The following is a 26,965-nucleotide window of genomic DNA, read 5'->3' as shown; positions in this document are numbered from 1 at the left end:
CTCTTGCAAAAAGTAGTCAAGATTCTGAGTTACAAGCTTCCAATTAGAGGTCACTACCTTATCAAATAGCTCCATCACCACAACAGACTGTGAAATTCCCCTCCCCCAACAACCAACCCAACCCACCCACAGACTGTAACTTCCCCTCCCGCGCAGCCTGAGCCAAACTAGCTACTGCTTTTGTGCCCAGATCGACGACGGGGAGCCCCCACGGCCCGCCACCCACCCCACCCTGGAGCTGGTGACCGCGGCCCCCCGGGGGCTCCTGCTCTTCCCGCCCCGCACGGCCGGCGGCTGCCGGTACCCGCGGCTTCTCCCCTCAGGAGAGCGGCCAAGGCGCGGCGCGCCCAGGGCTGGCTAAGGGCGCTGCCGGACACAGCACACGACGAGAGAAAAGTCTGAGGCCAGGAAGGGGGTGCTGGTTTATTTTAGGCGAAGGGCTCCGGAGCCCGCCCCTCCCAACGCTCGGCCAACAACTTTTTTTTACCCACGGACCGGCGAGGCGTCGCCCCCAGCCCGGGCAGGCTCCGCTCCCCGCTTTCACTGAGGGAAAGCAACGAGCGGTTCAAGGGGCGGCGGCGGCACGGCAGCTCCCGCGTCCCCTGCCCCCAGGCCGCTGCCTGCCCCTCAGCTGCCGCGGGCCTCGCACAGGCAGGCACCCCCGCTCCACTCAGCTGCCAGGCAGCGCCCACCCCGCGCCGCCCCCGCCGGGGGGGCGGAGGGCGGGCATGGTGGGACAGAGAGAGCGAACATCCCCTCAGGGGCTCCCCCGCCGCCGCGCGGGAACCCGCCGCCACTCACCGCGCTGAGGCGGATGCCGCCCTGTGTTTTCGCCGCCATCTTTTGTGCCGCAGCGAGCGCCGGAGCGGGGAGCGCGGAGCGCCCGTACTTCCGCCTCGCCCCCTCCCCGCACGCTTCCGGCGCCGAGCGCGCCCGCTCCCGGGGAGGGGCGGGCCTTGGCGCCCAGGCCGCGCCCCCGGCGGCGGCGCGGGGAGGAGGAGGCGCCGGCGGACCGGAGGCGGGGGTTTGCTGCCATCGCCAAACCTGAAGGGGCAGCCCCCCGGGGGACAGGCAGCGCTTTCGTGGTGCTGGCTGCCGTGCCGCGGTATGTCCCAGCACAGGTGCAGCAGGTGCCCGTGATTTTCCACACACGCCGTGTAATCAAACGTGAGCAGCTTCTGAGGTGCAGGGTACAGCACACAGCATCGCAAAGGACGGGCAGACCACAGAGAAGGGATGAAATCTGGAAAGCGGCTCTCACAAAGTCATTGAAACCGTGGGTCGGGGCAATCCCAAGCACAAATACAGGCTGGGCAAAGAGTGGGTTGAGAGCAGCCCTGTGGAGAAAGACTTGGGGGTATTAGTGGGTGGAAAACTGGCTGTGACCCAGCAATGTGCACTCACAGCCCAGAAAGCCAACCGTATCCTGGGCTGCATCAAGAGAAGTGTGGCCAGCAGGTCGAGGGAGGGGATTCTCTCCATCTGCTCCGCTCTGGTGAGACCCCACCTGCAGTGCTGTGTCCAGCTCTGGGGCCCCCAACATAAGAAGGACATGGACCTGCTGGAACAGGTCCAGAGGAGGCCACGAAGATGATCAGGGAGCTGGAGCACCTCCCTTATGAGGACAGGCTGAGAGAGTTGGGGTTGTTCAGCCTGGAGAAGAGAAGGATCCGGGGAGACCTTATAGCACCTTCCAGTACTTAAAGGGGGCTACAGGAAAGGTGGGGAGGGACACGTTATCAGGGAGTGTAGGGATAGGACGAGGGGCAACAGCTTTAAGATGACAGAGCATAGATTTACATTAGATATAAGGAAGAAATTTTTTCCTGTGAAGGTGGTCAGACACTGGCACAGGTTGCCCAGAGAAGCTGTGGCTGCCCCCGCCCTGACAGTGTTCAAGGCCAGGTTGGACGGGGCTTTGAGCAACCTGGTCTAGTGGAAGGTGTCCTTGCCCATGGCAGGGGGGTTGGAACTAGGTGATTGTTAAGGTCTGTGTGAGCCAACACAGGCAGGATGCAGGAATTACCACATAACCACGGATGAAATGCAAAGAGTAAATTTATTCTTGTTACCTCACGACTTGGGGAATCCCTGCAGCAGCACCTGGGCAGAGGCATGCAAAGCAGGGACACAGGCACCACAGAGTTTGGTCCTTGCTAGCCAGGAAGAGGAGAAGAAAGAAAAGATCTTGAACCTGCTGCTTTCGCCTGTATGTATCGGGGATTTTCACATGAGTAGTTTTCCACCGTGCTTTGATCTTTCCCACAGCAGGCCAGGAATCTCAAGGATGTTTGATAAGGTGCCTCTGAGTCTATCACAGGCCTAGGTTATCTAAACGCAGACATTCTACCCATCAAGCACACAAAGCTGAACAACAATTAGTATGATATATGTGTTTTTTGACATCCCAGCTGCAAGTTACTTCAGCGTGTTTACAATCCTCCTTGCCAATCTTCCTTTGTATTCCCACAAGGCCCCTTCCAACCCAAACCATTCTATGATTCTATGAAGCCATACTTCTCTCACTTTAGATGTTCAAGCTCAGTTGTACGGAATTTTTCTTCCTCCCAACTAAAAAGGTAGTACTTTCAGGGCATTTGCCCTGAACATAAAAATGTACAGACTGAAGTTTGGAAAGCTCTGGTACACAGAGGAAGCATTATGCAACAGCACTCCCTAATTTGCTGGGGAGAGGTGCCTTCTCCATAAGGGGATCAGTGCCTATCGGTCCATCAGAGATCTCCTGACACTGCAGCAGCAGCTTCCTCCATCTGCTCCATGTGGTTCTTCTAGACACACAAATCCAGAAAAGTTTTCCCAAGACCACAGGACTGGGATCTCAGGGTGGAAAGTTTAGGAATGCAAAAGATAGGGACGTAAGAGCTGGAGCAATAGGGGCTGGTGAGGAGGGGGTTAGTGAGGTGGTGGCGCAGTTGTTCCCTAGGCGTGTGTAGGAGCTAGCACAGACTAGCACTGAGCCGCTGCTGCTGGGATCGAAACTGAGGTCTATGGAGTTCTGTACAGTGCCCTCACCCATTGAAAGTGAATTTGAGAGCTTTTACAGAATCAGGTAAAAATTACAGTTGGTGAGTGAGCAGTAAAGGTAGTCTGAAAAATGATAATTGCATGTTAAAAGGTATTTCAAAATAACATTTAATATCATTAGAATTGCATTCAAATATAGTATCGAATACACGTAATCATTACTTAATGCCCCGTATTTTAAGTTCTGCTGTTCTTTGGCAGTTATCTTGGTTGCACCTACTATGATTTTCCTTCAGGAAAATGAAATCCTTCTGAGTATTTAAATATGTCTCCCTCTGTGTATCATTCACTGTGACTATGCTATCTCAAAGGTGAAGTATTCAAAAGAGAAAACTAAGCTTGGTTATTTTGAAAACAAGCAAAGAACTATACAGTAAAGCAAAGGCATTTTCTCTCTTGTTTTTGATACTGAGTTCTAGGTAAAAGTTTGTCAGATTCATCTACAGTTAACTTACTCTGCTTTGGCAGTACCAGTGTTAGAGCAGTACAATCCTCCTTCATGTGGATTTAACAGCAGTAGCGTAAGTAAAATGACTACAGTTAGCCCCATATAGAAAAGGAATAAAGCTACATTGCTAGAGGTACCATTAGGCCTATGTAACTGTGCCCCTCCACCACCCAAGTAGGATTTTTTTTAGTTAGAGCCCTTTACCTCCTTATTCACATGCTATTTATAATGATAGATCTGCTTATATACTAAATTTTAAAGAACTTTTTTCTTCTTAAGATTTAGATTCTGCAAGTCATAAATATCCGAGGCCATTTCAAGCAGCCATCTGCAGAACCACAGGACAAAGGTAAGTGTATGAAGGCAGAAGTTAGAAGCAAGTGGTATTTTTGTAGAAGGTAAGATCATCTTAGAGACTTATACAGATCTAAGTTACAGATTTCTGTTTTTAAAGTTCACCACCACAGCTGAGGAGGAAGTGACTGATGTCCGATCCCCCGCACATCTGACGTACAGGCAGCCAGAATGGGACATACCCTTTTTCAAGGGGAAGGATGACAAAACCCTCAATCTAAATAACTGGTTCACCACCTCCAGTTAGCGATGAACCTATGTGAAGACACAGGTTTGTAGCTTGTGGGAGAATGTAAAACAAAAGGTTTGATGTCCAAAAGTTGTCTTAGATTTTAATAGCCTGTTTGACAGCATATCATCAGGATTTTAAGGGAAATAACCAAGTATGGAATGCAACCACCAGAAAACTGAAAGTAAAACTACCAAATCATCTTGAGTATAGCAATACTCTCTTTAAAAATTACTGAAGATATATAAGTAATGAACACAAACATTTTAAAAATATCCTGTTTCAGTCTTCCAGTAATGCTCTAAAAGGATAACTTTTCACTTATGCTCATTCCAACAGCATTAGAGATCATTAATAAAGTATATCAATACAAATAATTCTTAGTGACTACACAATATTACACTTCAGTCTATCACTTTCCTTAACTGTAAAAATGCAGAGAAGCTATTTAAGTTTAGCATAACTATTATACTATTACCTTCATAGAGCATTACAGTACTATCATAATAAAGCAATTTTTCAGTGTTTCATTATTTTAGTTTATAATGCAAAGATGAAAACTTCATATATCTGTAGGTAAAAACCACTGCAGAGTAGCCTTCCATGTTTGTCGTGTGAGTTTTGAAAAAAATTAATCCCTGACCTTGCAACCTGGTGACATTAAACCACACATTTTGTATGTCCTTTTTAATTAGCAAAAAACAAGAGTGGTGAATTCCAGTACCCAGAACATTTACCTCAGTTGTGATGTTCCATAACTCAAGCACATACCAGCCTACAGGTATATCTTACAAAACCAATTTTTCTGGAGGCAAAGGTGTTTAAGAAAAACCAGAACAGACAAAACTTTTTACCATGAAAAATAAGATAAACCTCCCCTCCCAGACAAATCGGCATTGCAAATTCAGTCAGATAATCCACTAAATATGAAAATTCAATGGAGTCCATCTCCTCATTTAAAAAACATTCTACTATGCCTTTTGTTGTATGTGTTGCTACGATGGTGCTTAACCGCTGGCCATCAAGAAGCCTCCTTCAGACATGCAGCTGTGCTGTTTGGTGGTAGAACTAATTAATCCCTGTCTCCCACCTCCTGGGCGGTGGTAGCAGTGCCGTTCTGAAATAAGCTGCACCTTGAGCATTACTGTAGTCATGGCGCTGTGATGATCTCCCTACCTCTTTTAACACCTTGGAACAGCCAAATATATTATTTTCTATAAAAAGTGTTCTTTAAAAAAAAGAATTTTATTTTCATTTTAATTGGGCTGTTGGTATACAGTAATTTATATCTTTACAGAATTATCTTCATTTAGTTGCATTTCAGAAGTTGCAAAGTGACCTTAGTCACTGAAAGAAGTTTTTTAAATTAAAAAAAAATCAATTAGAGTATTTTTAGTCAATTAATTAAAATAAGAACCCCTCAAATAATGTAAATTACAAAATGTTAGTGCATAGGTATATCTTTTATGCATGTTTGTCTTTTATTTAGGAATCACTAATCCTGAAGAATGCTGTTATAGTACAGAGTTGAAATTACAAACATGGTAAGTCTGCAGTTATTTGCACAATGCTAAGACTTATAAAATACATCTGTTTGAAATTTAGGTGATTTGTATAGAAGTTGGTAAGTTTTAGGACAAGTTAAAGAAAGGAGAAGTAGAAGCAGGCTTTAACCTCAGGAAATGGCTTATGTGCAAACTGACTGTACACTGACATGCAATATTAGCTTTTTCTTAAATTTACTTTTAGAACATAGTTCCAAAAGCAGTTTAAAATACATACTTGAGAAGTTACTGGATAAATGGTACAGTTGCTACTTTCACCAAGTCAAAAATATTCTTCCTTTATTTACAAAATCTCTTTAATCCTTCACATTGAAAACAAGTAAAAGAATACAGTAACTATGATAAATTACCACTAAACTGTACTTTTTTGTTTCTCCCACAGGAACTGAAGAATCCTGCTTTTTAACACCAACTCAGAAGCTTGGATTATTGAAGAGCACTCCACAACTGCAGGAAGAAAACCCAAAATGTAGTTTCAAAACTGGGGAAAAAAGAAGAGAATTTCAGTAAAGTTTTCCCTTTTTTCGCTATTTATTCACCGCGAGCCAAGTGTCCAATGTGTGGCTTAACTTTCCATGTTTTCAAGGAAGTCACATTCAACACTCTCTTCAAGCTGTTGCAAGATCTTTATGCCATTACTGCCAACATAGTCCACAGAGAGAGATGCAGAAGTATGTGAATTCTGGGATTCATTCCTGCTTGTTGTAAACGCGCAACAGAGAGTCTTGAAGAAGGGCATAAGCTGGGTGATGCTAGATACAGAGCGGAAGTTCAAAAGAGGAAATTTGTGCTTCTTGGAAATTCCCTCAGTGTTGTTTGTTTCCTGTAAACAAACAAACAGGGATTTACTGAAGGTTTTGCATGAAGAAACAATGTTGTTATGGCTTGTCTGAACCCTGTACTATACACTTTTTTCATACTAAGAGATCCACAACCTACAACGGTATCACAATATAAATGGTAGAGATCGTATACTGAGTTACTTCCATATTTGGATTCAAGGTTCCATTAAATGAAAGTCTCAGAAGTTCAGAACACTGCAAATTTGAACTAGCCTTCAGAATTAGATATCAAACAACAACAGAATACAGAGATATCTCTGATAAACACTAATGCCCCTATTTCCTTTTCTGGAAGAATTAATATGAAACTTTAATGGTAATTTAAAATGCTATTATGGTAAACTTTTTTGACGAAGCAAGCATGCTCTTTTTTATAAATACTGGTCCTGTCTGAGATAAATTGTTTTCACTGGGTGGTTGTGGGCAGATTTAAGGGAACAACAGGAAAACTGTCTGTTGTTCCCTTGCACTCAAAAGCAATCTGACACCTTCAAGACATATATGTGAAAGCAGGCAGATAATTTCTAAAAGCCTCTAATTTCTAAAAGCCTCATTAATTTTATTAGAATATCTAAAAACCTCTTGCCTAACTTAATATCTTGTCACTTGTTTAGAAAAGTAAGTTAATGGATTAAAAAAAAAAAAAGATTCAAGTGAAGCATTCTTTCTTTACCCCATATCTCATCTTCAGCAGATCCATGATTCTTATAATGTGTGGTTTGCATTCCTGGTGATTTTCTACCAGATGAGAGGTCACAGTAGATGACTCTGTGTCCACCTCTGGGACAAATGCCCATTTGTACCTGAAACAAATGGATTACTTGATAGGAAGACAGGGAATAAAAATCCTTGTTTGGATCATACAAAGTTTAGTAGAGCTCTGGTTTGTTTACAGAAAGAGCTGTCATAACTATAATTTTATGCTACTACCAGAGCCAAACTTAATGAACAAGGACGTTACTATCATGTCAGTATTTCAGTGCAGCTGGCTCCAAAATAATCCCGAGTGTGTGCAAAAGGAAAACAAAGAACAGTCTCCATCTTCCTCTTCTCCCAGTTTCTCCAGGTTAGAGAACCTCCTAATGAGGATGGTGAAATCCTCCTACACTGACAAATGCCCCAAATTACATTTGTCTAAGTATCAACATTTGCACTTCTGATGGCAAAATTAAGTCTAGAAGAAAATCAATCTGGAATTACTTTAAAGGATAAGAATGGTAACAACCTGGAGAACAGGTAAGTAATTAGAGGACTTACATTTGAAACAACTGCATCCTGTCAGGTGGAAATGAAAGTGCTGTGTCCAAAAACTTACAAGCTGATAAGTACAAGGAAAGCTCATTCTGCTGTATGTCAGATCCACTGCCATCACCTGAAACTTTCTGTTTGCTTATTTTGCTGTTGCTCCTGTGTTAGTTACAATTAAGAAACATACCATTAAAACATAAAACCACTAAATGTTTTTCATTCAGCAAAAGAGAAATGTACACATTTACACAAATGAGCACTTGCACTTATGCACAAGAAAACCTATTTTTATTCTGCATGAGTACTATGATTAATATAAAAGGCTGTTAGAAGAAAAAGTAATCTAAAATATTTTTTAAAAATGGCAACATGTTAAAATATTCAAATGCTGACTTAGCACCTCTTCTATTTTTGTATGCAACTAATAAGTGGTACTTAAGTTTTTTGAACATATTGCTATTTTAGCTATCCTGTTGTCTCCTCCCTATCCCAGAGAATTAATTAATTAATTAAAAAATTGCAGATAGTGAACAAGCACAATCATTATCAGGTTTCCCAAGTTTTCGATCAGACAAATGGTAATTCTTACTTTGATGGTTCATCTTCCTCAGTTAAATCTTCTTCCAGCTGTAGAAATGTCTGAATCTTTAAAGAAATAAATTATTTATGGGATGCTGAAATGTTCATACAACTCAATCACAAAAAAGATATGCTTCATGTAGTATAAGGAACTCAATACATAAGGACTCTTAATGTACTCTTATGACTTGCTACAAATTAACAAATCATGCAAGAGATTACAGTAGCAACAACAACAAAGTTAATCAACAAGGTATTTCCTAATGACAATGTTAATTCTTTTCCCAAATTATAAGCCTACTGCGAAACTATGAAAACATTTCCTTTTTCAAACAAGGGGTGTATTTGGGAGGAAGAAAAAGGTGAAAAGGGACAAAACACAAACTAATTAGTTTCAAATAACTATTTATTCCTTACCAATTCAGTTACCATAATTGGCCACAATGAGGTTAGATGCTGAGGAGAAATCCTTAACAAAAGAACCCTGAAGAAGAGAAACATCTGTGCAGCAACTATAGAAGTCTGCCCAACACGGAGGTTCTCGGTCAGTCGTTCTGAAATAAACATTAAAAAGGTAAAAAACCAACCAACCAAAAAAGAGTAGTATTTTCCTAAACATGTGTTGTTTCAGAAAATAAAAAATGTAGAAGCTGGCAAAACAAAATTTGTGCTTTATCACCAGTTTGGGGTTGAGTCCCTTGCACTCTATTAACAAAACTGTGATTCAGAAAAAGTCCGTAGACATGGTGGTTTTATACTGGGCAAAATTTTGTCAAAACTGACATTTAAGGAGAACAACAACAGTCCAAGAGTGTCTGGAAGATTGCCACAAAATAATCATGTTTCCAGTTATATTTCCAGACCAAAGGCTTTGAAACCTGGATTCCTGTCTCCCTCTTAATGAGATTATTTATTTGTTAGAATTCAGAGATTCACAGCATCGTAAATTTTGTTAAAAACTTTTTAAAAATTGAAGTATGTGTTGGAAAATCGGTGACATTCCTTTCTTACACAATTTATGTATGTGTTACAGCTGAAAAAAAAATAGGTGAAATTAAAAATCTTACCTTGTATTAAGGGAAGATAGAGATGATACTGATCAATCTCTCCACTAAAGACAGCAAAAGCTTGCCGCTTTAACAACATTGCTTTTTGCTCAAAACTTGGGTACAGTTTTAAGGCGCTGCTCTGCATATCTGTAACAGAGATAAGTATTACCTACCCTATAAAGACTTCTTGTGTTTTGGGCTGAAAACAATTCCTATGTTCAGAAATATTTTGAAAAGAAAAACTCTCTTTAGGTCTACTAATTGGAATAATAAATTGGTGTTGATCCAGATCTGCTCACACTAGCAGAAAAATTATATATGAAAGAAGCACTGCAGCTCCAATGAGGCCATCCAGTATTTTGAACCCCTGTTTCTGCCCTTATGTTCATGAATCTTCCCCTCTTTTCAGTCTCCTAAATCCATAGATCTCAGAGCTTTAAGACTTACTGAGAAAAAAAAAGGAGAAAGTTTAAAAATACATATTGTTAAAATAAAGTGCATTATGAATTAATCTTGCACTGTAACCCTTCAAATATTGTTTTAAAAGATCTGAAAAAGAGACTAAAGCTGCTTTTTCTTTTGAAGCTTCATACAAATTTAAGGGGCTCTATCCTACCCCTTCACCCACTTTCTTCTATACTCTCCTCAAGCCTGAATTAGAGGCCAAAGCATGTTGCTCAAAGGTTTGCTGTACTGGTGCATCACATTCCTACACCTCGATGCCAATATACACACACCTGAAAAGTTAGCCAAAGTCTCCTTGCTTTCTAACAGGGAACAGCTGCAAAAGGTCACAATTCAGTAACTTAAAATTATAGCAAAATGTGAATGCAGGAGTTCAATTAGCATTTCTAGAACAAAAATACTTATGGGGTGTTTTAGATGTGACCAAAATACAGAATTAACTTAGCACAGCTTTTAGCTGTGAATAAAGTTGACAACATACTCAATTATGCAAATACATTGTCTGCATTTTATTGATACTTTAGTATATTAAAAATGTACCCAATAGCTCAAATGCAAATAGATTTCAAATTAATGTAGAAATAAGTTATCAGTAGCTGATACTTACTCATCAAATCTTTAAACATAGTTTTCTCGTGTGTTAGAAGATGATCAATAATGGATCTCCAACTGAATAAGATATAGAAGGAATTAGGTAACCAGAGAAAGCTTTGGTATAGATTCACCTCAAAAAATATTTTGGTCAAACATTTCGTACAAGGAAACAGTTTCCAAATGGTATTCAATATGCAGACTCTTATCTGGTTTAACTCACACTGCATTCTAGGTCCTCCAGCTCTACTGTATGCAGCTCCCTAACCACTAAAGGGAATATCAGCATGAGACAAGTTTATTCTTCTGCAGTATAATGAAAACTTCAGTGCTTATAATGCATTAGTAGAGTTAGTTGTTGAGACCCATTTTTATCATTATTACATTCTGTAAGAAAGTGCTAAACAGAATTTTCTTTCCAATATTAGCCATTCTCCTTTAAAGCCTCTCTTTGCAAATTAAGAATAGAATCTTGGAGTGCTGCAATCTCATGTCTTACTGAGTGCATGAAGTGTCCATCTGGAAGAAAGCTGGATCCATATACAACTCGACAACTTCCTTTTTCCACGCTCGCTTGGTATAGGCATATCCACTCAATGAGCTGAGCAACTGAGCACCAGCACGAAAACTTGGAATGTTGTAGGCACTGGGGGAAGAGAACAATAGTGATAAATATATATATTTTTTAAGTGAAGTTTATGTAACCAGAAAATTAACTCTGGGGTTCCCCAGAACTTCTAACCAAATTCTCTCAGTAACAGGCTATGTCAACATTAGCTCATAACTTGGAGCAGCAGCAGAGCAGTAGATCAAAAGCGTTTGTGCAGAAACTCCTCCCATTTCCAGTGTACCTGGTTTGGAGAGATATTTTCAGATTAGATGTATCACAGTACTGCCTGTCTCCACTACAGACGTGGTTCAAAACTTCCCCAAAAGTTTCCAATAAGCTTTGAATTCTTGTCAGCAGCCCCCTTTGGAAGGTACTACACTAGACTTCATCTGTCACCCAGGTAACATGCATCAGTTCTCATGTCATCACCTGTATAAAAATCTCACACATAAGCCTTTTGCTCCTTCTGCTGCCCTATGCACCATGCCACCACAAATCTGGACACCATGCTCTACAAGGCGCAGTAGGAAAGGAGCATGGGGCTCAAGTCGAAACTGGTAGGAGCAAGGTGAAGAGACTGCATGAACTGTTGCTTGTCCTCTGGCACCTCAATTTCACTGAAGACACAGATGCCAAGCAGCATCCTGCTACAAATCCTTGCTACGGTAACTGCTTTGCCCACAGCTGAAAAAAGGTTTCGGATTGGTGAGGTGGTGCTCAAACTGGCAGGAATGTGACTTTTGGTTGAGAAGGGATGCTGTCAAGGTCCTCTGTTGTGAGGTGGCACCACACCTTCACAGAAGGCTTCAGCAGCCCCTGTGTTTTCAAGGGGGAGGCTATTGGTTTTTTGTGGAGCCCTGCAACCAAGCTCCTGCCAAGCTGGGGAGGACAGGGGCATGAAGACAGTCTTGGAGGTTATAGTCCAACTGCTGAGCAACACATAAGAGTAACATGAAAATCATCCAGCACATCTTTGGGCCTGATGGAGGCTTCACATTCTTAACTAGTAACCATCTCACTATGGTTATGGCTATACAGCTGAGATGGACTGCTGGCCTTGCCAGGCTGACACTGGAGAATCATCAAGGGACATCTGTAGGCATCTCAGCAACTTCATCAGGACTCTGAGGCTTATGCCTTTTGAACCATCTGTCAGATCAAAGGGGATGGTAGTATAATCCTTTCAAGTTAAAAAAAAAAAAAGCCAGCTGACTCCTGGCGTTCAGATCTCCATTTGCATTGCAGAAGTCATTATTTATCCCCTGTACCAGTTCACATCCTGACAGCAGTGCTGTCCATGCCAATTTTAACTGTGCATTTCCACACACAGGGCAGAGATGGAACGAGTGTTTGGCTTGCAGCCGCTGGCTCACAGCAGGCCCAGCACAGCAGGGTGACAACAGCATTCCAGAAACAGTTTCAGTGGTGTCTGTATGCAGTCTTTTCAATATCTTCTGCAAATGGTGAGGGTATCAGATATGTGTGCATGATGGTATATGCCCTGGTCAACAAGAGTGACATACACTCAATAGATCAAGAATCTGACTGACTTGGTTAGGGTTGAAGTAGGTAGAAGACATTGCAGTAGATACAATGAAAAATGCACAAATATAATGAATAGAAAAGAATAGCTTCCCAGAATTTCTCTGCATCATTTTTAATCAATCCCCCTTGAGAGGGAGCATGGAAATGTCTTCCACCCCTGCTGCACCCTGAGGCTTGCTGACTTTACTTGCTCAGTTCCCAGCGACACTCAACCCATCATCCCATTTAGGCATGCTTGATTACTCTGGTTATATCTTCCCTGACTCTCTACACCTTTTTTTTTCTCTTTGCTGTATATCAGCTCATGGTTTTGATTGTGACCTAATAACGCTTGAGACAATCTCCCTTCCCTCCCTGATCCCTGCGAGCTGTGGGTGATGCTCTCCCACACCTCAGTATAGATTGGTCTGCTCAGAAAAACGTAGTAGCCAAAAGGTGGCAGCCAGGAGGAGGGGAAGCCTGATACCTGCTACAGCAGGAGCAGCTGCAACTCAGATAAGCAGAACTGGGGGCAAGCAGGGAAGGGAAGGAGAGGGTTGCTTCCTGCCACAAAGGAGGATTTGCCTTCTAAGAGATCTGTGAATAGCACTAGGAGAAACGGGGTGGGAAGGTGGGGGGGAATGCCTGAGAAAGGCTGAGGAAGCAGGACCAGCTGATAAGGCCCTGGAAGATAGAAGGAAACCCGCACAGAAAGGAAACATTCTCCTCTCCCTCCTCCTGTCCCTGTGGGAAAGGGGTTATACTGTTCAGCTGACAGAGGATATCATCCATCTCTCCCATACCTATGCTTTTGGCTGAAAAAAATTGCAGAGTGTAGGGAGATATTGTACTCTTTCTACTTCATGATGGGTCCTGTGACCTGTCCAGTGTTCTGCGGCCCCATCCCACAGCCTCTTTCCATTACCTAACATACACAGAAAGGGGAGCTTTAAGTTAAGGCCAAAAACCTAGATGGGAGAAACACCTATAGCTAAACAGAAACAGCTGTCACAAAGCCCAAACAACAGATTTCAGTTCCTGGGGGAAATACAGCTCATACCTTACCAGAATGGAAAAAGAGGAGAGGACAAACACAACCATGTATGTTCCCCTGTGGGCCAACAGGGTCCATACAGACACATAATTAACAGAATTCGGCCAACAAGGCCAAACTAGCACAATGCTGGTGGGAATGGAGAGGGCAGGAAAGGGCCTTATAGTCTCCATGCCTCTTACTAGATCTCACCCTTCCAACCTGACTTGTACACATGGATGGGGGCTCTGCTGTCCGCCCAGGCATCAGCCATGCAGCAGGCAGAGCTGCTTCTTCCAGCAAGTGCCCAACAACCACCACTGCCAGGGAAGATAGTTCAGTGGTCCTCCTGCTGGGGCTGTCCTTCTCCCATCTCTTCAGAGCCTCCTGCTCCCAGGCTTTTGCCAGTCTGGTATCATGTGAGCCATGTCAGTCATGCTCAGCATCCTGCAGATGCCTTTCCACTACAGCTTCCATCATCTTCCTCTCTCTGCAGCACCATCTTGGCCTCTGGGTGCTCAAAGGTAGCCCCGTGGGGTGCGTACTGCCTCCTGCCCACAGTGGCATGGGAACAAGGAGGAGTGACATCCACTGCAACTCCCTCCTCGCAGGACTCTGTGGAGGAGAGAAGAGCAAACTCATCAGTCCCCGAGTGCCTTTTAGGATACATGATAGTTTCTTGTCTGTGGCCTTCCTCCTCCTAGCTTCTGGTTTTCTTCAAGGAGCCAAGATTAAGGCTTTTGAGCACAGAGAGGACCTCCTGTCAGTGTGTGCTCTCAATGTGCTCCATGCCATGCTCCTGCCTGCCCAGACCAAGGAATAACCTAGGGCTGTGTGCTTGAGGGGACATGCAACAGTATGGGATGTCCCTCTACCTGCAATCAATACTCAGAATCCTCAACACAGAAGTTTGCTGGATAAGGTTAGGACATGCCATGGATTCAGAGCTCTGTGAGCAGCAATGACATGTCAGCAGACGTGACAGTGTCCCTTTTACTCCTAAAACCATGGGAGATGCATGGCCCCAGCTGAGTGCCCGCAGCAGGCTGTCTGCCACAACCAGGGACAAGGGCAGTACCATGCTTTGTGCCCTGTGGAGTCGAAGCCTCGCAGGTGAGGCTGCATTACTGATGCCCACTGCCAGTGCCTGGGCAACGGTGGGACAGACAGTGATATTTGTGGCTTATTTGTATGCAAAGCAAATTGAGTGTCACCACAACACTCCATGGCTCCTCAGTTAAGAGACTGCTTTATGCTCTGAATAAACGCTGCCGGCACCAGACCATCAGCCTGCCCTGCCTGGTGGGGAAAAGACCCTGGCAGCATGCTCTTACCGCAGGAGCCTGGAGGGGGCTGCATTATCCCCAGGTGCTGTGCACACAGCTGAGCCCCAGCCTGGCCCGAGACAGGCCCACGGGCAGAACCCACAGTTTCTGACACAGGTGACTGATACATGGAAGATTTATATCACATCTCATGGTTCCAGGGCAACTTCTTCTAAAGACAAAGCAACCTTTGCGGTCAAAGCAATGATTCATAGAGCTACGCTACTGGTCTGAACAAAATACCTTAATTTCCACCAAAAATGAAAGCATTAATTAATTCACTCACAAAGTCACCATTAAAATGAACATCTGTACACATACCTGGGTTTTAACCAACAGCTCTCCTGAAGCCAGCTGTGGTGTGGAAAGGAGTCTGTGGATGAAAAGGGTCCACGGATGTGCCCCTGGCCAGATTGTCCTGTAGGGTTCAGGGACAGTATGCACCCCTCTAGATACTACTGCATGGTGATCCTCAGACTTGAGTTGAAATGGGCTGCAGGCTTGGCGGTGAGCAGGTACTCGAAGATTTCTTCCAGCTTTCTGCAGTGGACACATGTCTGCTGTGCTGTTCCTCATCTCTGATTGCTGTTCTGGTCTTCATCCAGACTACCAACAAACTTTTGATCACTTCACAGGAAAGACTCAGCAGTGGCACTGTTTCCTTGTCACCTTTCTTCCCCAACAGGCAGAAAAGGTTGGCAGAATTGGCAGAAATTGAAAAGCAATGATAGTAAAGGACAATAAAAGTAATAGCATTCAGCAGTGGAGAAAGGCAACAGGGCAGATAAAATAGCAAGGGATGACATGTCAGAAGAAACCCAGAAGGATAAGGAAGAAGCAACAGAAAGACAGGTATCAGTTGCAGTGAACAGCTAAGGGCCCGCAGTAGACAGAAGCAGTAGGGCAGGATAACTTGGCTCACAAGAACAGCTTCAGGATGTCCCAAGTTTGACAGCCTTCTGCTGGCACATCTGGTATGTATGAGCAAGATCTCCTCACAGCAGTGCAGTCAGGAATTAGCGAGCCTTGATGGGTCACTTTTGTATAGCAGCTTCTATTAGTTTCCTCCAAAAGGAATTTAGTTCATGCACTAAAACTGCTTGGCATACCGATCCAGCTTTTCATAAATGGAGACAAATCAAGAGATTCGCTTCAAAACTACACTACTGCTCTAATCAAATTGCTAATGTTAACGTAGTCACCAAGTATTATCCTGAATTCTGATCATCCATTGCAGGAAAAAGAATGGTCAGGAAAAACACTCTAAAAGCACAAAACCACAATTTAATGCAGAACATGGCAATGTCTCTAATGCTGCAAACATGTGGTATGGCAGGGTTGACAGACTACTCTTAGATGTCTATGATAAGAAGGGATTTAGCATTATTAGCATAAACTTATTGGAAATGTAAGATAATCCTCCCAAAAGGGAAGTTTTGTATTACCCTACTGCGGAGGACGGGTCATCATTCAAGCTGTAAGATCACCAGAAAACTAAGGCACAGAGAATTTAGAACAGCTGACAGGCTCAGTGACTCTTCAGCTAGCGACTTGGCAAAATAATTGTTACAAAATCCTACCGGCCCAAATACCAATTAGTTATGCTCATTACCTGTGCTCTTCCAGTTGGGAGGCATGTGTGTGTGAACAGCAGGAAGAGGGTGGTGAAACATATTCCAGAGGTTTATTTTAACTAACTGTGCCTCACTCCTTAGGTCTTCCACAGTGAGTGGAGAGAGAAGCTCTTCTGTTGTGTGATTCAGGACAGCAGTGTCTGAGCACAGGAGCTTTACAGGGCTAAGGTTTGTAAAGGAAGTTGCCCTTCCTTGAGGAAAATTTCACTTGTTAATGAGAATAAAATGAGACTTTTTTCCTAGGGCAAAAGATCAACTGTATGGTACAGGAAGGGGAGAACATACTTCTCTGTCCTATACAGTTAGCAACTAAATTAGAAAATTATTTATGTGAGATTTTGTATCTCAGGTCTCCAACTCTTACAATTCCCCTTGGCTATTAAGCACTCCTGAGAAGAAGAAAAAACAAAAGTCTTACAGTGTGGTCAAAAAAATCAGATGTAAGAAAAAGAACATGTGCAGAGAGAGAAGTCACCTGTGATTGCGTAGATAAGGAAACACATAATAAAGCAAACGTGAAATCAATGGCACAGCTTTCTCCTTCTCGTCGCTCCGGTAAACCATGTCCAAAAGAGAAGCAAGAACCTTAAAAATGAAAAGAATGTCTCTTACAACCTTTAGTTGGTATTTCTGACAAAAGGGGAAAGCATGCCATACTTCAGGCTAGAATATGTGTGCACATGGGATGCCTCAATAAAGATATAAGCTCCCATTTAATCTACCAGACAAACCTATGTATTACTCTGCTCAATAATATCAATAAACAACCATCTCACAGATGAGAGCAACAACTACAAAACTGTTCCTACTTACTTCCGCAAGGAGAGAAAGAGCTTGGACACTGTATATTGAAGGAGCAGAGGCAGAAACCATTGAGGATGGCGCCACTGAGGTATCTAAAAGAGGCAAAATCATTTAGTTTTCCCTTTGGACAAGACATGTTTAAATTTTGCTGTTTGCTAATTTTCTTTCCAAACAGAACTGTTATTTGCATATTGGTATTACAGTGAAATGCTTCTGGGCATGTTGCCACAATGACATACCTCATGCCCCATGCTGTTCTGTCGCATGTATTGCATGCACCTGCAATATGTTTTCCTCTGTATTATACACAACCTGCTTAGGTTGACATTGGAGGATAATGCACACTTTCGGTTTTACATTTTGTCTGTATTACTCCCTTCTTATGCAAACCACACACTATCAAACACCTTGTAATCCTCACTGACTTAAGCAGAAGAGAAAAAGCGGTGGAAAGTCAGACAAAACCACATTACCGTTCACATCTTCAATGCTGAAGTCATCTGGTAAAATCTGAGGCTGAGCTTTCACTTCTAAGTTCCGGCTCAGCCAGCTAGTCTGTTCCAGAGAAGAACCAGCAATAGTCCCTACAGCCTCCAAGATTTTTTGAGTCACCTCCTATAACATAACAAGACAATGTGGCATCAGTTGAAAGCCATCACCACTCAGCCAATACACCGAAGTCCTCTTTATATGGAACATGTCAGGAGGATCAGAAGTAGGCGCTTCTATCTCTTAGAAACATAAATACTTCTCTGATTTAACTATCTGTGCTCTCAAGATAACCAACTACTGCTCACTTCAAATAAGAACAGACAAGAGAATGAGAAGGAAAAACTTTAAATTAGCTTATCATAGAGGTTTTAGTCATGATTTCCCATGTAAGCCATTACTGTTAACAGAGTGTCAATTGGGCATCAGTCCTGCCACACTTTACACATAAGCTGTCATCTGTCAAAGACACGATCAGCCAGTCACTCTAAGGAAACCAAACCCCAAGTATCCAAAGCAAAGCAGAAGACACTTGTGAAGAGGCTGTAAGGTGATAACATGGCAAAACTGTCTTTTAATTATTATTATTATAATTTTGCTGGCCAGTCTCTGAAGCAGAAGTGAAGACTTAATTTCTCTGTTGGTACACTAAAGTAACCATAACACTGTCTCACCTCATAGGTAGCAATTACATTGGCTCAGAGCCAAAACCACCCATGTGGGTAGTGCTTAAACTGTTCTGGTGAAATCACAGTCAGCATAGGAAGAGAATCCTGCTCTACTCCACCCCTTCTTTACCCAAAAGGTGAGCTGACAGTAATTTATGTTGCCAAATGCAGCTATGAGCTTCAAGGGTAATTAAGCTACTAATTTTCCTAGATAGCTTTGAGATTTCAATACTTACACACATGATATGAACTCATGACATCACACTTGTGTTATGATTTAAATTCTGAGAAAAATCATAAAATTACCCAAGGAAAACAGCTTTGAAAAGTCCATAGTTACCACTGTGATTTCATGCATTTTTGACAAAATTTTGTTAGAGACATTCTGTGCATCATGTCTCTCATATTTGAGTCTCCCATATTTACCAGGCCTAGGCCACAATGTGTGGATGCACATTTACACATTCTAAAAGCACAGGTAAATTCAGATACAAAGTATAGATCAGGCCATCTCCACTTTTACTTAGATGTACAGTGCCATATTTATGAACTAAAAGGTATACATGTATATACCGTACCTGTAAGTCTTTTTGGTCTTTTTTGTTTTCTATAGTAGGTGTCCTAGTCACAAAGTCATTCAGAGTACTGTGGAAAAATGAATTCACTCCAAGTTAGTAATTGGACAGGTCTACTCAATGACTCTATAAACCTTCTTCTTTCTTATGCAGTACCTGAGAAGGAGAAAGTGTCCAGGAGGAGCCAAGTTCAACTGCACAGACTCTTTGAGAAGTCCTAATAAGGACTGGAAGTTCTCCTGCAAGGCTGAGACAGGCAGTCTGCCAAAAAAAAAAAACCCAACCCACAACACACCCAAGTCTGAAGTTAGAGTTAAGGAAGAAACAAAAAAAACCCCATACATGGGTAACTTAGTGGCCTAAAAGCTTCCACCGAGATCAGTCCTTTAGAACCTGCCCCGTCCTAACTGATCCAACAACATGGTATAAATATCCGGCAGCACAAGCAATGTGCATACAGCAGTAAATGCCAGCAGCACATGCAGTATGCCAGCCAGCACTGTAAGAGTGCTGGGTCTTAAGGGGATGTAAAGGAATAGTTTAGCTAACCACTCCACTGCATGCCAGCTTACTTTATCTCCATAGCTTATCACATACAGTATATTGTACAGTCTCATATAAGGCTTCCATATGAGAAAAGCCAAGTATGTGAAGAAGAGTTTTGATCAAAGGAATATTTCTAATCAGCTGCCTGACCACTGCCTGTCCAGCACAGACTGCAGCCATAGCAGTTTATTAATTTAGAACTTCTCTATCCATTCATCTGGCAACACAGAACAGATACAGAGAAAGATCATAAGAAATTATGTAAGTATCTTGCTCATGAGATGCCTGAAGTATGTTGCGCTATTAGTATAAAATAAGGCTTTCAGACTGGCATTATCAACAGATCAATGGAACATAATGTCATAGCCCAGTTATTTTGTGTCTATCTGTTACTTAACAACAAAGTGGCAATAACCATTTCCTACATGAAGATGTTCTGTGACATTGTGACATGAAGATCAAAGTAAAGCAGAAATAGTGATGCTGGCTGTTATCCTAGAGTCAAACAGAAAATTCTCTTTTATAATGACTGAATTACCTTTGAATGAAAGCATAACTGAACTGCAGCACTGGAATATCTACAAGAGAAGATTTCTGAAAAATAAAAGCAAAACGGCCATTATCTGCCATCAGAAAAAAAAGAAGATCCAAGCTGTTGAACACTTGTGTTCAATGGTTAGCACACCCTTCTTAGAAGCCAATAGGTACTCCTGTACTCAAACAGGTGACCAACTATGACAAAACTATCTATACAGCAGTATGAGGGAATTCTAGTACAGGACTCTTGTCCAGAAGCAGGCACATTACTTTGGAATATCTGCTACGGTTTATTCAGAGCTGTAGGAGCTCCTACAATGGTGTGCATGGTAGCAAAACTGGTTTCCTTGAAAGCCAGTTGGAAGATAGTAGACTCAGTGTGAACTATTTCTAACTGATCAGGTAAGGGGAGAGAGAGAAATGCATCACTATGTTGTATATCTGCAGCAGCTTTACAAAAATTGTCATCACCTTTGGTACTGGAGGACCTCATACCTTTTCATTACCAGCAACTTCTCTAGCAAAATATTCTGAAGAACTTACTTACATTGTTGGCTCAAAACACAGAAACCCACATTCTAAAAACATAACTTATTCAGGAGCAAAAGAGAATCATGCTCTTTAAAAAAAACCCCAAACTTTCCTTCTAACAATATTTAGAAAACACATTGGAATAGATCCTGAATAGAATATATTAAGAAAATTGAATTATCTTCATGGTTACCTCTTCGCCCTTGATTTGTGATGGTTTCTTGACTACCTCTTTGACTAGGTGTAGTATAGTGTCAATTTTCAATGTGTTAAGCGCACATGTTAAGTCCACAAGAATAAGCTGAGATGCACTAGCCACTGGAAGAATCTGAAAAACCAAACCAAAACAAAAGACACGCCCCTCAGATCACTGTACCAGGCAAAACATGAAGTTGAAAAAACAGCTTTTTTGTGTGATTATTCAAGTATCAATATTTATACAAAGCATAAAGTAGACAAGTTAAATCAAGCATGCAACAATTGTCATACACAGATCTTCTCCTAACACCTTCATGAAATCAGCTTCATCATGCTTAAATGAAAGCAGAAAAGAAAGAGGTGTTCTACTGAGAATAAATGCTTTGTTCCAGACAATAACTCTAACCTTTCTCTGGAAATGGTGCTGATCCAAGTTTTTTAAAATATAATTGGCAAGTTGCAATCCTAAGATTACAATCCAATATTGAATAAAAAATGGCTATTACTATAAGTCTTAAACTGCCACACATCCCTTTTTATTTGATGACTTAATTAGGTTTAATCGTAGTCCTGATGCTTTGTGGAATTACATATAAATAAGAGCATTTCAGATTTTTCAGTGGCTTGACATTGTCATATGTAAAGAATCCCAAAGAATCTATAAACAAGCCCAGAGTTTAGAACTGATCATACACATGTAATTGCCTTTACACTGGAAAAGTAAAGGTGCCTTTCTTTAGTTTCACCTTGATTTTACTTTGATTCCTATGAGGTTTCTTGCTATTCCATACTGCTGCAATTGCTGCCATCAACTGGATTCCAAGTTGTGCTGTCAATGGATTCATGAAGTCTAGTATTTTAGTTCTTAATGTCTACAGAGGGGAGAAAAGTAACTGTCAATGCTAAACTTTGAGATAGCCTTTGCCTTGCATAGTCTGTAAAACATTCTTCCTTTTCCCAAGATGTTCAGAAAATACACAACAACAAAATAATCTCTTTATATACTTGGCTGTCAGACTAGTTTTGATAATTTATTTATGAGTTAGTGTATCCTTCTTACAGATGGAAGGCACATTTGTTGGAAAACAGATTGCAAAATAGAAAAAAATAACTTCTTGTGTTACATTCTCTCTTCTCCTACAGATATTTTTCACTACTGTGATTCACCAGTATCCACAGAAGAAGGGAAAAGTCTAGTATTTCTATTTCTTCAGGTACACGTTCTACTGCCTGCGGAAGGTGCAGACAATTCAGGGGCAGTTGGCTCTACAGAAGCTATGTCCTGGTTTAACCAGGATAGGGTTAAGTTTCCCCAGCAGTGGGGGGGAGCTCTAGCCGGGTTATTCAGATACCATGTGGACGTCACATCCTGGCAGGTCACATTTTTTCCTGGCGCAGGAGCGTGGTGCACTCGTGGTTTTGTACATCGTGCTTCAAACTGCTGTATTTGGTAGCTATTTTGCTCTGTTCATTGCTATCACTATTACTGTTATTGTTATTGTTGTTGTTGGTTGTGTTGCTATTGCATTATTGTATTAAACCTTTCCTTATTTCAGTCTTGGGGCTTTGTATTTCACTCCCTTTGTGGGAGAGGGGCAGTGGCCGCGTGGTCTCAGACCCCGGCAGGGGCTAAACCACCATAAGCTATTAACAGAAGCTCACAGAAAAAGCAAAACATTAAACAGATCAGGTAAGGGTGCAGGTGGGCAAAAGAACAGGAAAAAATCTACTTTTGTAGGTAGGTACTGTGCAAGTCTGTAGCTCATGAGAGTTCTTAAATTTTTTGTGGCCCAGTATAATTCTGGGAATGGCAAACTATTCCTATGAACTCTATGTGCAATACACTGCTGAGGAAGGGGATGATAAGGATGAAGAGATACACAGCAGTTTAAAAGAACTCCTACTTTGGTTGCTTTAAAGTAGACTGAAGAAGAGCCTTTAGTCGTTCCAAAGAAGTCTGTTGGTCTTTTTTGAGAGTCTTCCCTCTTTATAATGCTCCAAAGAAGGGACATGGTATTAATAATGCGAGGCAATTCTTCCAAAATGGCATTCCTAGCATTTCTCAGGTTTGCAGGTTCAGCTAAAGATGACTAGAAAAACAAAAAATATGATTATTAAATTACACTATATTATGCACCACAGAGTGACTGCTCTTATTCAGTAATTAGGAGAGTTATAGTCAACTTTTGTAATGAAAACTTTAAAAATAATTCAACCATTCTATTTCTGAAATATATTGCTGCTATGAGAGTCTACTGAATTTGGTGTTCACTATTTTGGCACAGAGAGAATTGATTTGTCTAGGAAATTGTTAGGATAATATCCTCTTCTGATAAATGTTATAGGAATAAAAATTGTAGAGAACACATTAGCATGTTATCAATGCAAAAGAAAATAGAAGACTTTGTTAATGACAGAGCAACTGTAGACAAGCTACACAGGACTAACATTTGCATAGCCAAGATCATCATGAACATTGCTTGAAATTAACCTTCCTGTCTTCAAATAGAGAAATTAAGTTCAATTTCCCTCCATTGCACTTTTAGTTAGTTCACTTCTGGTGTGCTCTGAGGTTTCTCTAAGGTTATCTTCTCGTACAAGCACCACTTCACCACTTATAGTCACCTCTGAATGAAAAAGGGATGCATACTTTGACAAACTGGTGCTGAGGTGTCACCGAAAAGCAGGATAAGAAACTTATCGACACCAATTTGATGCAGATAAGCAGACACTTCATTGACGGCCGGGTGCGCGGGTGAGTGCTCTCACCAACGACGCACACCAAGCTCAAAAATCATACAGATTATATAGGATTCAATCATAGATATTAATTAAATGCTCATACATAAACATAATAATTCCTGGAAATCATTTCCATATTCCCACCTACTTCCGATTCTGCGTACTAGAGTTTAGAAATGTATAGAAATGAGTCTGGGGTATACTGTGAGTAGGTGGTCAATGAGTCAGTGGTCGCGATCTCCCCCTGCTGGAATTACCTTTTACCTAGTTTCACTGTTTCTTGGCAGAGAATTGCAAGTTGTTACAGTTTGTTTTCCCCAGTTCTCATTAATTCTAAATTCTGACATCTCTGGACGTTCCTAACAATGTATTCTAGGTAATAAACTACTCTTTGTTTAGACATTTCTATAGTAACTTCAAACAAAATCATTTTTTTAATCATAAATCTAATTAGCTAAGCAGTACCTAGGTGTATCTAGTAGATGATTACTGACCAATTCTTCGGCCCTGGTATGGGTCTGTACAGAGGAGTTCGTAGTAGCATTGGTTGCTGTGTAATGTGCAAATGCAAATGTAAACATTTGACTCTACTATAAAAATATTACAATTTCTTAAAATATTTGATTATCATTCTTCATAACTCTTGATTCATATATCTATCTATTGATTTCAATATTTATCAATTTAATCAACTTAATTTAGTAGTAAATCAGCAACAGAGGCATCAAGTGAGTGGTAGGCATTAAGCACTTACCTTTTTGGTTTGGTTGGGGTGATCCAGAAGGCAGTAGTGACCAATGGTTGTCAGACCTTCCAAAAGGGTTAGCGGGTAATCAGGTGTAACATTTTCTCTTTTAGAAGTTAAGCTTTGGAGGAAGAAAAAAAGAAAAGAAAAAAAGGTTAACAGGCCAAGTAGTATTTCCTTAATTAAAAATTCCAGTAGAAATCTGTTTCTATTCAGTGGTTAAAAGAACACTGGAACAACCAGACAGGAATATCAAATCAAAGGATTCACAGACTATGCTTGGACAACCCTGTTTCCTTGTCTAGATCTTTTAGACTATTATTCCCCACCAGTCCTTTCACTTACTGCCTGTTCTGAACAGTATCACTGTATTTTTCTTCTCCAGGGTGTCTCTCCCCAATTAGTCCTCCAAAATCCTCAGTTTTTTTCAAAACTGGGAACTTCCTTTTACTTGGATGGCAGGCAGAGGGGAACAGGAAGTATCACAGCTGCTGGTCATTCTTGTAACCGCAGTGAGCCCTGCTGCAACAATACTGCCTCCACTGCACCTGGGCTCAAGGGACAGATGCCTGCATGTGCAGCTAGGTTTGAGGATCAGACTCTGGGAGCCACAGTGCTAAAACAGTAAATTACTATGCACTACACTCTAGTAAGAGGAACTCTAAAAATTTTCAGCACCCTGCAGACTCTTCTTACCTTGCATATGTTTTTGCAGGTGTCTTCACAGCTTCATTTTCATACTGCTTGACAAGCTCATCGAGGTTTTTACATATCTGTACAACAAATGGTGCCACAGTCCAGCCTAAAGACTTCCCAAAATAGGGCAGAGAACATGTGACTAAGCCTACCCAAGTGGGATGCATCCCATAGCCATACTCTGGTTGCAGACCTCTAACCACAGCAGAGACGAATAATCCCTGTGAAGTTATTGGGTGTGGATAGACATATTGCATTGCACCAATAGCCTGCTGGAAATTAAGAGCCTGCTGCCATTCCTTAGAGAGGTCTGGCTGATTCTCCTGCTCCTCATGAGTCTGTCCAAGATGGTGCTCCAAGACAATCAATACCTGCAAGAGCTTCAGCAACTCAATCTGGAGTGGGTGTTCGCTCCATATTTGATCATGCCCAAAATTGATTAGGCTCTCTTCAAAGAGCTCTTCTTCAGGAACATTATTAACTCCATCTGCCATAAGCAGTTCATACCGTTTCTGACTTGTATACATAGATGCAGACAAAGAAAGAAGAACAAACTCCTGAATTTTGCATCTTCCTAGCAAATTGCGTATGAACTCTACGTTCTTATTCTCTGCTGCCTTTGCCATGGTAGCTAGCTGGGTCATCATTCTAATCAGGACTTCCACACTTTTTACCTGAACATCTCTGTTGCCAAGCACATCTCTGTGTGTGACCTTCAAGTAGCATGGATAATATGAACGCAGAAAACTGAGACAGAGGTAAGTGAGCAATTCTATTAGAAGAGAATGGGGACACATGGTTGGGGACTGAGTCTGAAGCTTGCCATAAAAACTCTGCCCTACAAGAGCTTCCTGATGGCGAGCTAAGAGATTGTAAATAAGATTCAAATGTGCTGTGGAGCTGGTATCCATGCTTGTACTAGCTACAGCTTCAATAAATTCTTTAGGGTTTGTTTTAAGCACTGCCTCCAGAACAGAAAAAGCATACAATACCCTCTTAGAATCATAAGGCTGCAAATATAGCAGCATGTGTTTGAACAGAGCCTCAATCATCTCCTGTTTTTCCTTCTGCTGCTTGAGCAACTTAGAATGGGTAATTTCCTGGAGCTCCAAGTCCACCTCTTCATCACTTGACAGAGACTCTGATGCTTGAGTCCTCTCAGAATCAGCACGCACAAGGTTTAGTGCTACGCTGGATTTGGAGCTTTCAGGAAGGAATGCATTGAGACAACTCACATGGTTTGTGGTTTCTTTGCCATCAGTTGCAGCACTGTCATTGTCCTCATTGCTCACTTCTTGCAGCTCCAAAGAAGGAGAAAAAGAGGATGTATTTTCACTGTCATGGCCTGTGCTGGTGTCTGCTGATTCTGTGTGCTCACTATTATCTTGGTCACCATCTGCTTCATGTGATGTTACTGGATTACAAGAGTCATCATTTTCAGACTGTTCTGTTTTTAACTCCAGCTTCTCTGGATCTTTTTCCACTTCTGCCCAAATTGCTTCTCTATCCACAGTAGTAAACTGGCTCAATGGAAGGTTTTCCTCAGAATTGCTCTCAGAGATGCCAGACTCTTTCAAAGAGGTCTTTTTCTTGCAAAGCCAATCATGTATATCTTCTGAAAAAAAAAAAATTAAAAAAGAGCGCATAATCATCTATTTCATACAACATGCTTTATACTGAACAATTCATTGTAAGAAAAAAAAGGTTAAAAAGTTACTCTTCTCTAGTCTACTATTAATTGTAACAAGTGGAGCTAAAAAAAACCTGGGTTAAGGCAAGAATTATCTTTTTTTTAAAGTAGTAGAGCAGTCCTAATCTACTGGAAGCACAAGAGAATAGGATCAAAACATAAAGAACATGCTGTTTCTCTTATGCTATAACTCCTGGGATGTG

At 41.6% G+C, this 26,965-nt stretch overlaps 2 protein-coding genes across 6 annotated transcripts in view; both read right to left on the bottom strand.

Moving 5' to 3' along the window:
• MORC3 (MORC family CW-type zinc finger 3) overlaps positions 1-943 on the bottom strand; it is a 30,692-nt gene extending 29,749 nt beyond the window's left edge. Inside the window, exon 1 of the mRNA XM_074858307.1 lies at positions 802-943. Coding sequence (XP_074714408.1) covers positions 802-840 — 39 coding nt within the window. The 5' untranslated portion in view covers positions 841-943. The remainder of the gene's footprint in view (positions 1-801) is intronic.
• A 3,209-nt stretch (positions 944-4,152) lies between these two features.
• The window catches only part of DOP1B (DOP1 leucine zipper like protein B), a 55,741-nt gene continuing 32,928 nt past the window's right edge, over positions 4,153-26,965 (bottom strand). For 3 of the 5 annotated variants that reach the window (XM_074858296.1, XM_074858297.1, XM_074858294.1), the window contains 19 exons: positions 25,073-26,687; positions 24,386-24,497; positions 22,794-22,979; positions 21,636-21,761; positions 20,885-21,019; positions 20,162-20,217; positions 19,234-19,338; positions 19,081-19,147; positions 17,819-17,960; positions 17,355-17,437; positions 17,017-17,126; positions 10,915-11,061; positions 10,432-10,493; positions 9,378-9,506; positions 8,728-8,864; positions 8,321-8,376; positions 7,741-7,890; positions 7,157-7,286; positions 4,153-6,464 (listed from right to left, as the gene is read on the bottom strand). In XM_074858296.1, coding sequence (XP_074714397.1) covers positions 6,207-6,464; positions 7,157-7,286; positions 7,741-7,890; positions 8,321-8,376; positions 8,728-8,864; positions 9,378-9,506; positions 10,432-10,493; positions 10,915-11,061; positions 17,017-17,126; positions 17,355-17,437; positions 17,819-17,960; positions 19,081-19,147; positions 19,234-19,338; positions 20,162-20,217; positions 20,885-21,019; positions 21,636-21,761; positions 22,794-22,979; positions 24,386-24,497; positions 25,073-26,687 — 3,806 coding nt within the window. In that variant the 3' untranslated portion in view covers positions 4,153-6,206. Of the gene's footprint in view, positions 6,465-7,156; positions 7,287-7,740; positions 7,891-8,320; positions 8,377-8,727; positions 8,865-9,377; positions 9,507-10,431; positions 10,494-10,914; positions 11,062-16,519; positions 16,931-17,016; positions 17,127-17,354; positions 17,438-17,818; positions 17,961-19,080; positions 19,148-19,233; positions 19,339-20,161; positions 20,218-20,884; positions 21,020-21,635; positions 21,762-22,793; positions 22,980-24,385; positions 24,498-25,072; positions 26,688-26,965 lie in introns of those variants that run through there. The other 2 variants (XM_074858298.1, XR_012627481.1) reach the window with 2 other exon arrangements.

This window comes from Strix uralensis, chromosome 2, assembly GCF_047716275.1.
Source record: "Strix uralensis isolate ZFMK-TIS-50842 chromosome 2, bStrUra1, whole genome shotgun sequence".
NCBI lineage: Eukaryota > Metazoa > Chordata > Aves > Strigiformes > Strigidae > Strix > Strix uralensis.
Note: the sequence above shows the minus strand (reverse complement) of the source record. Positions and strands in the feature narration are given on the sequence as shown.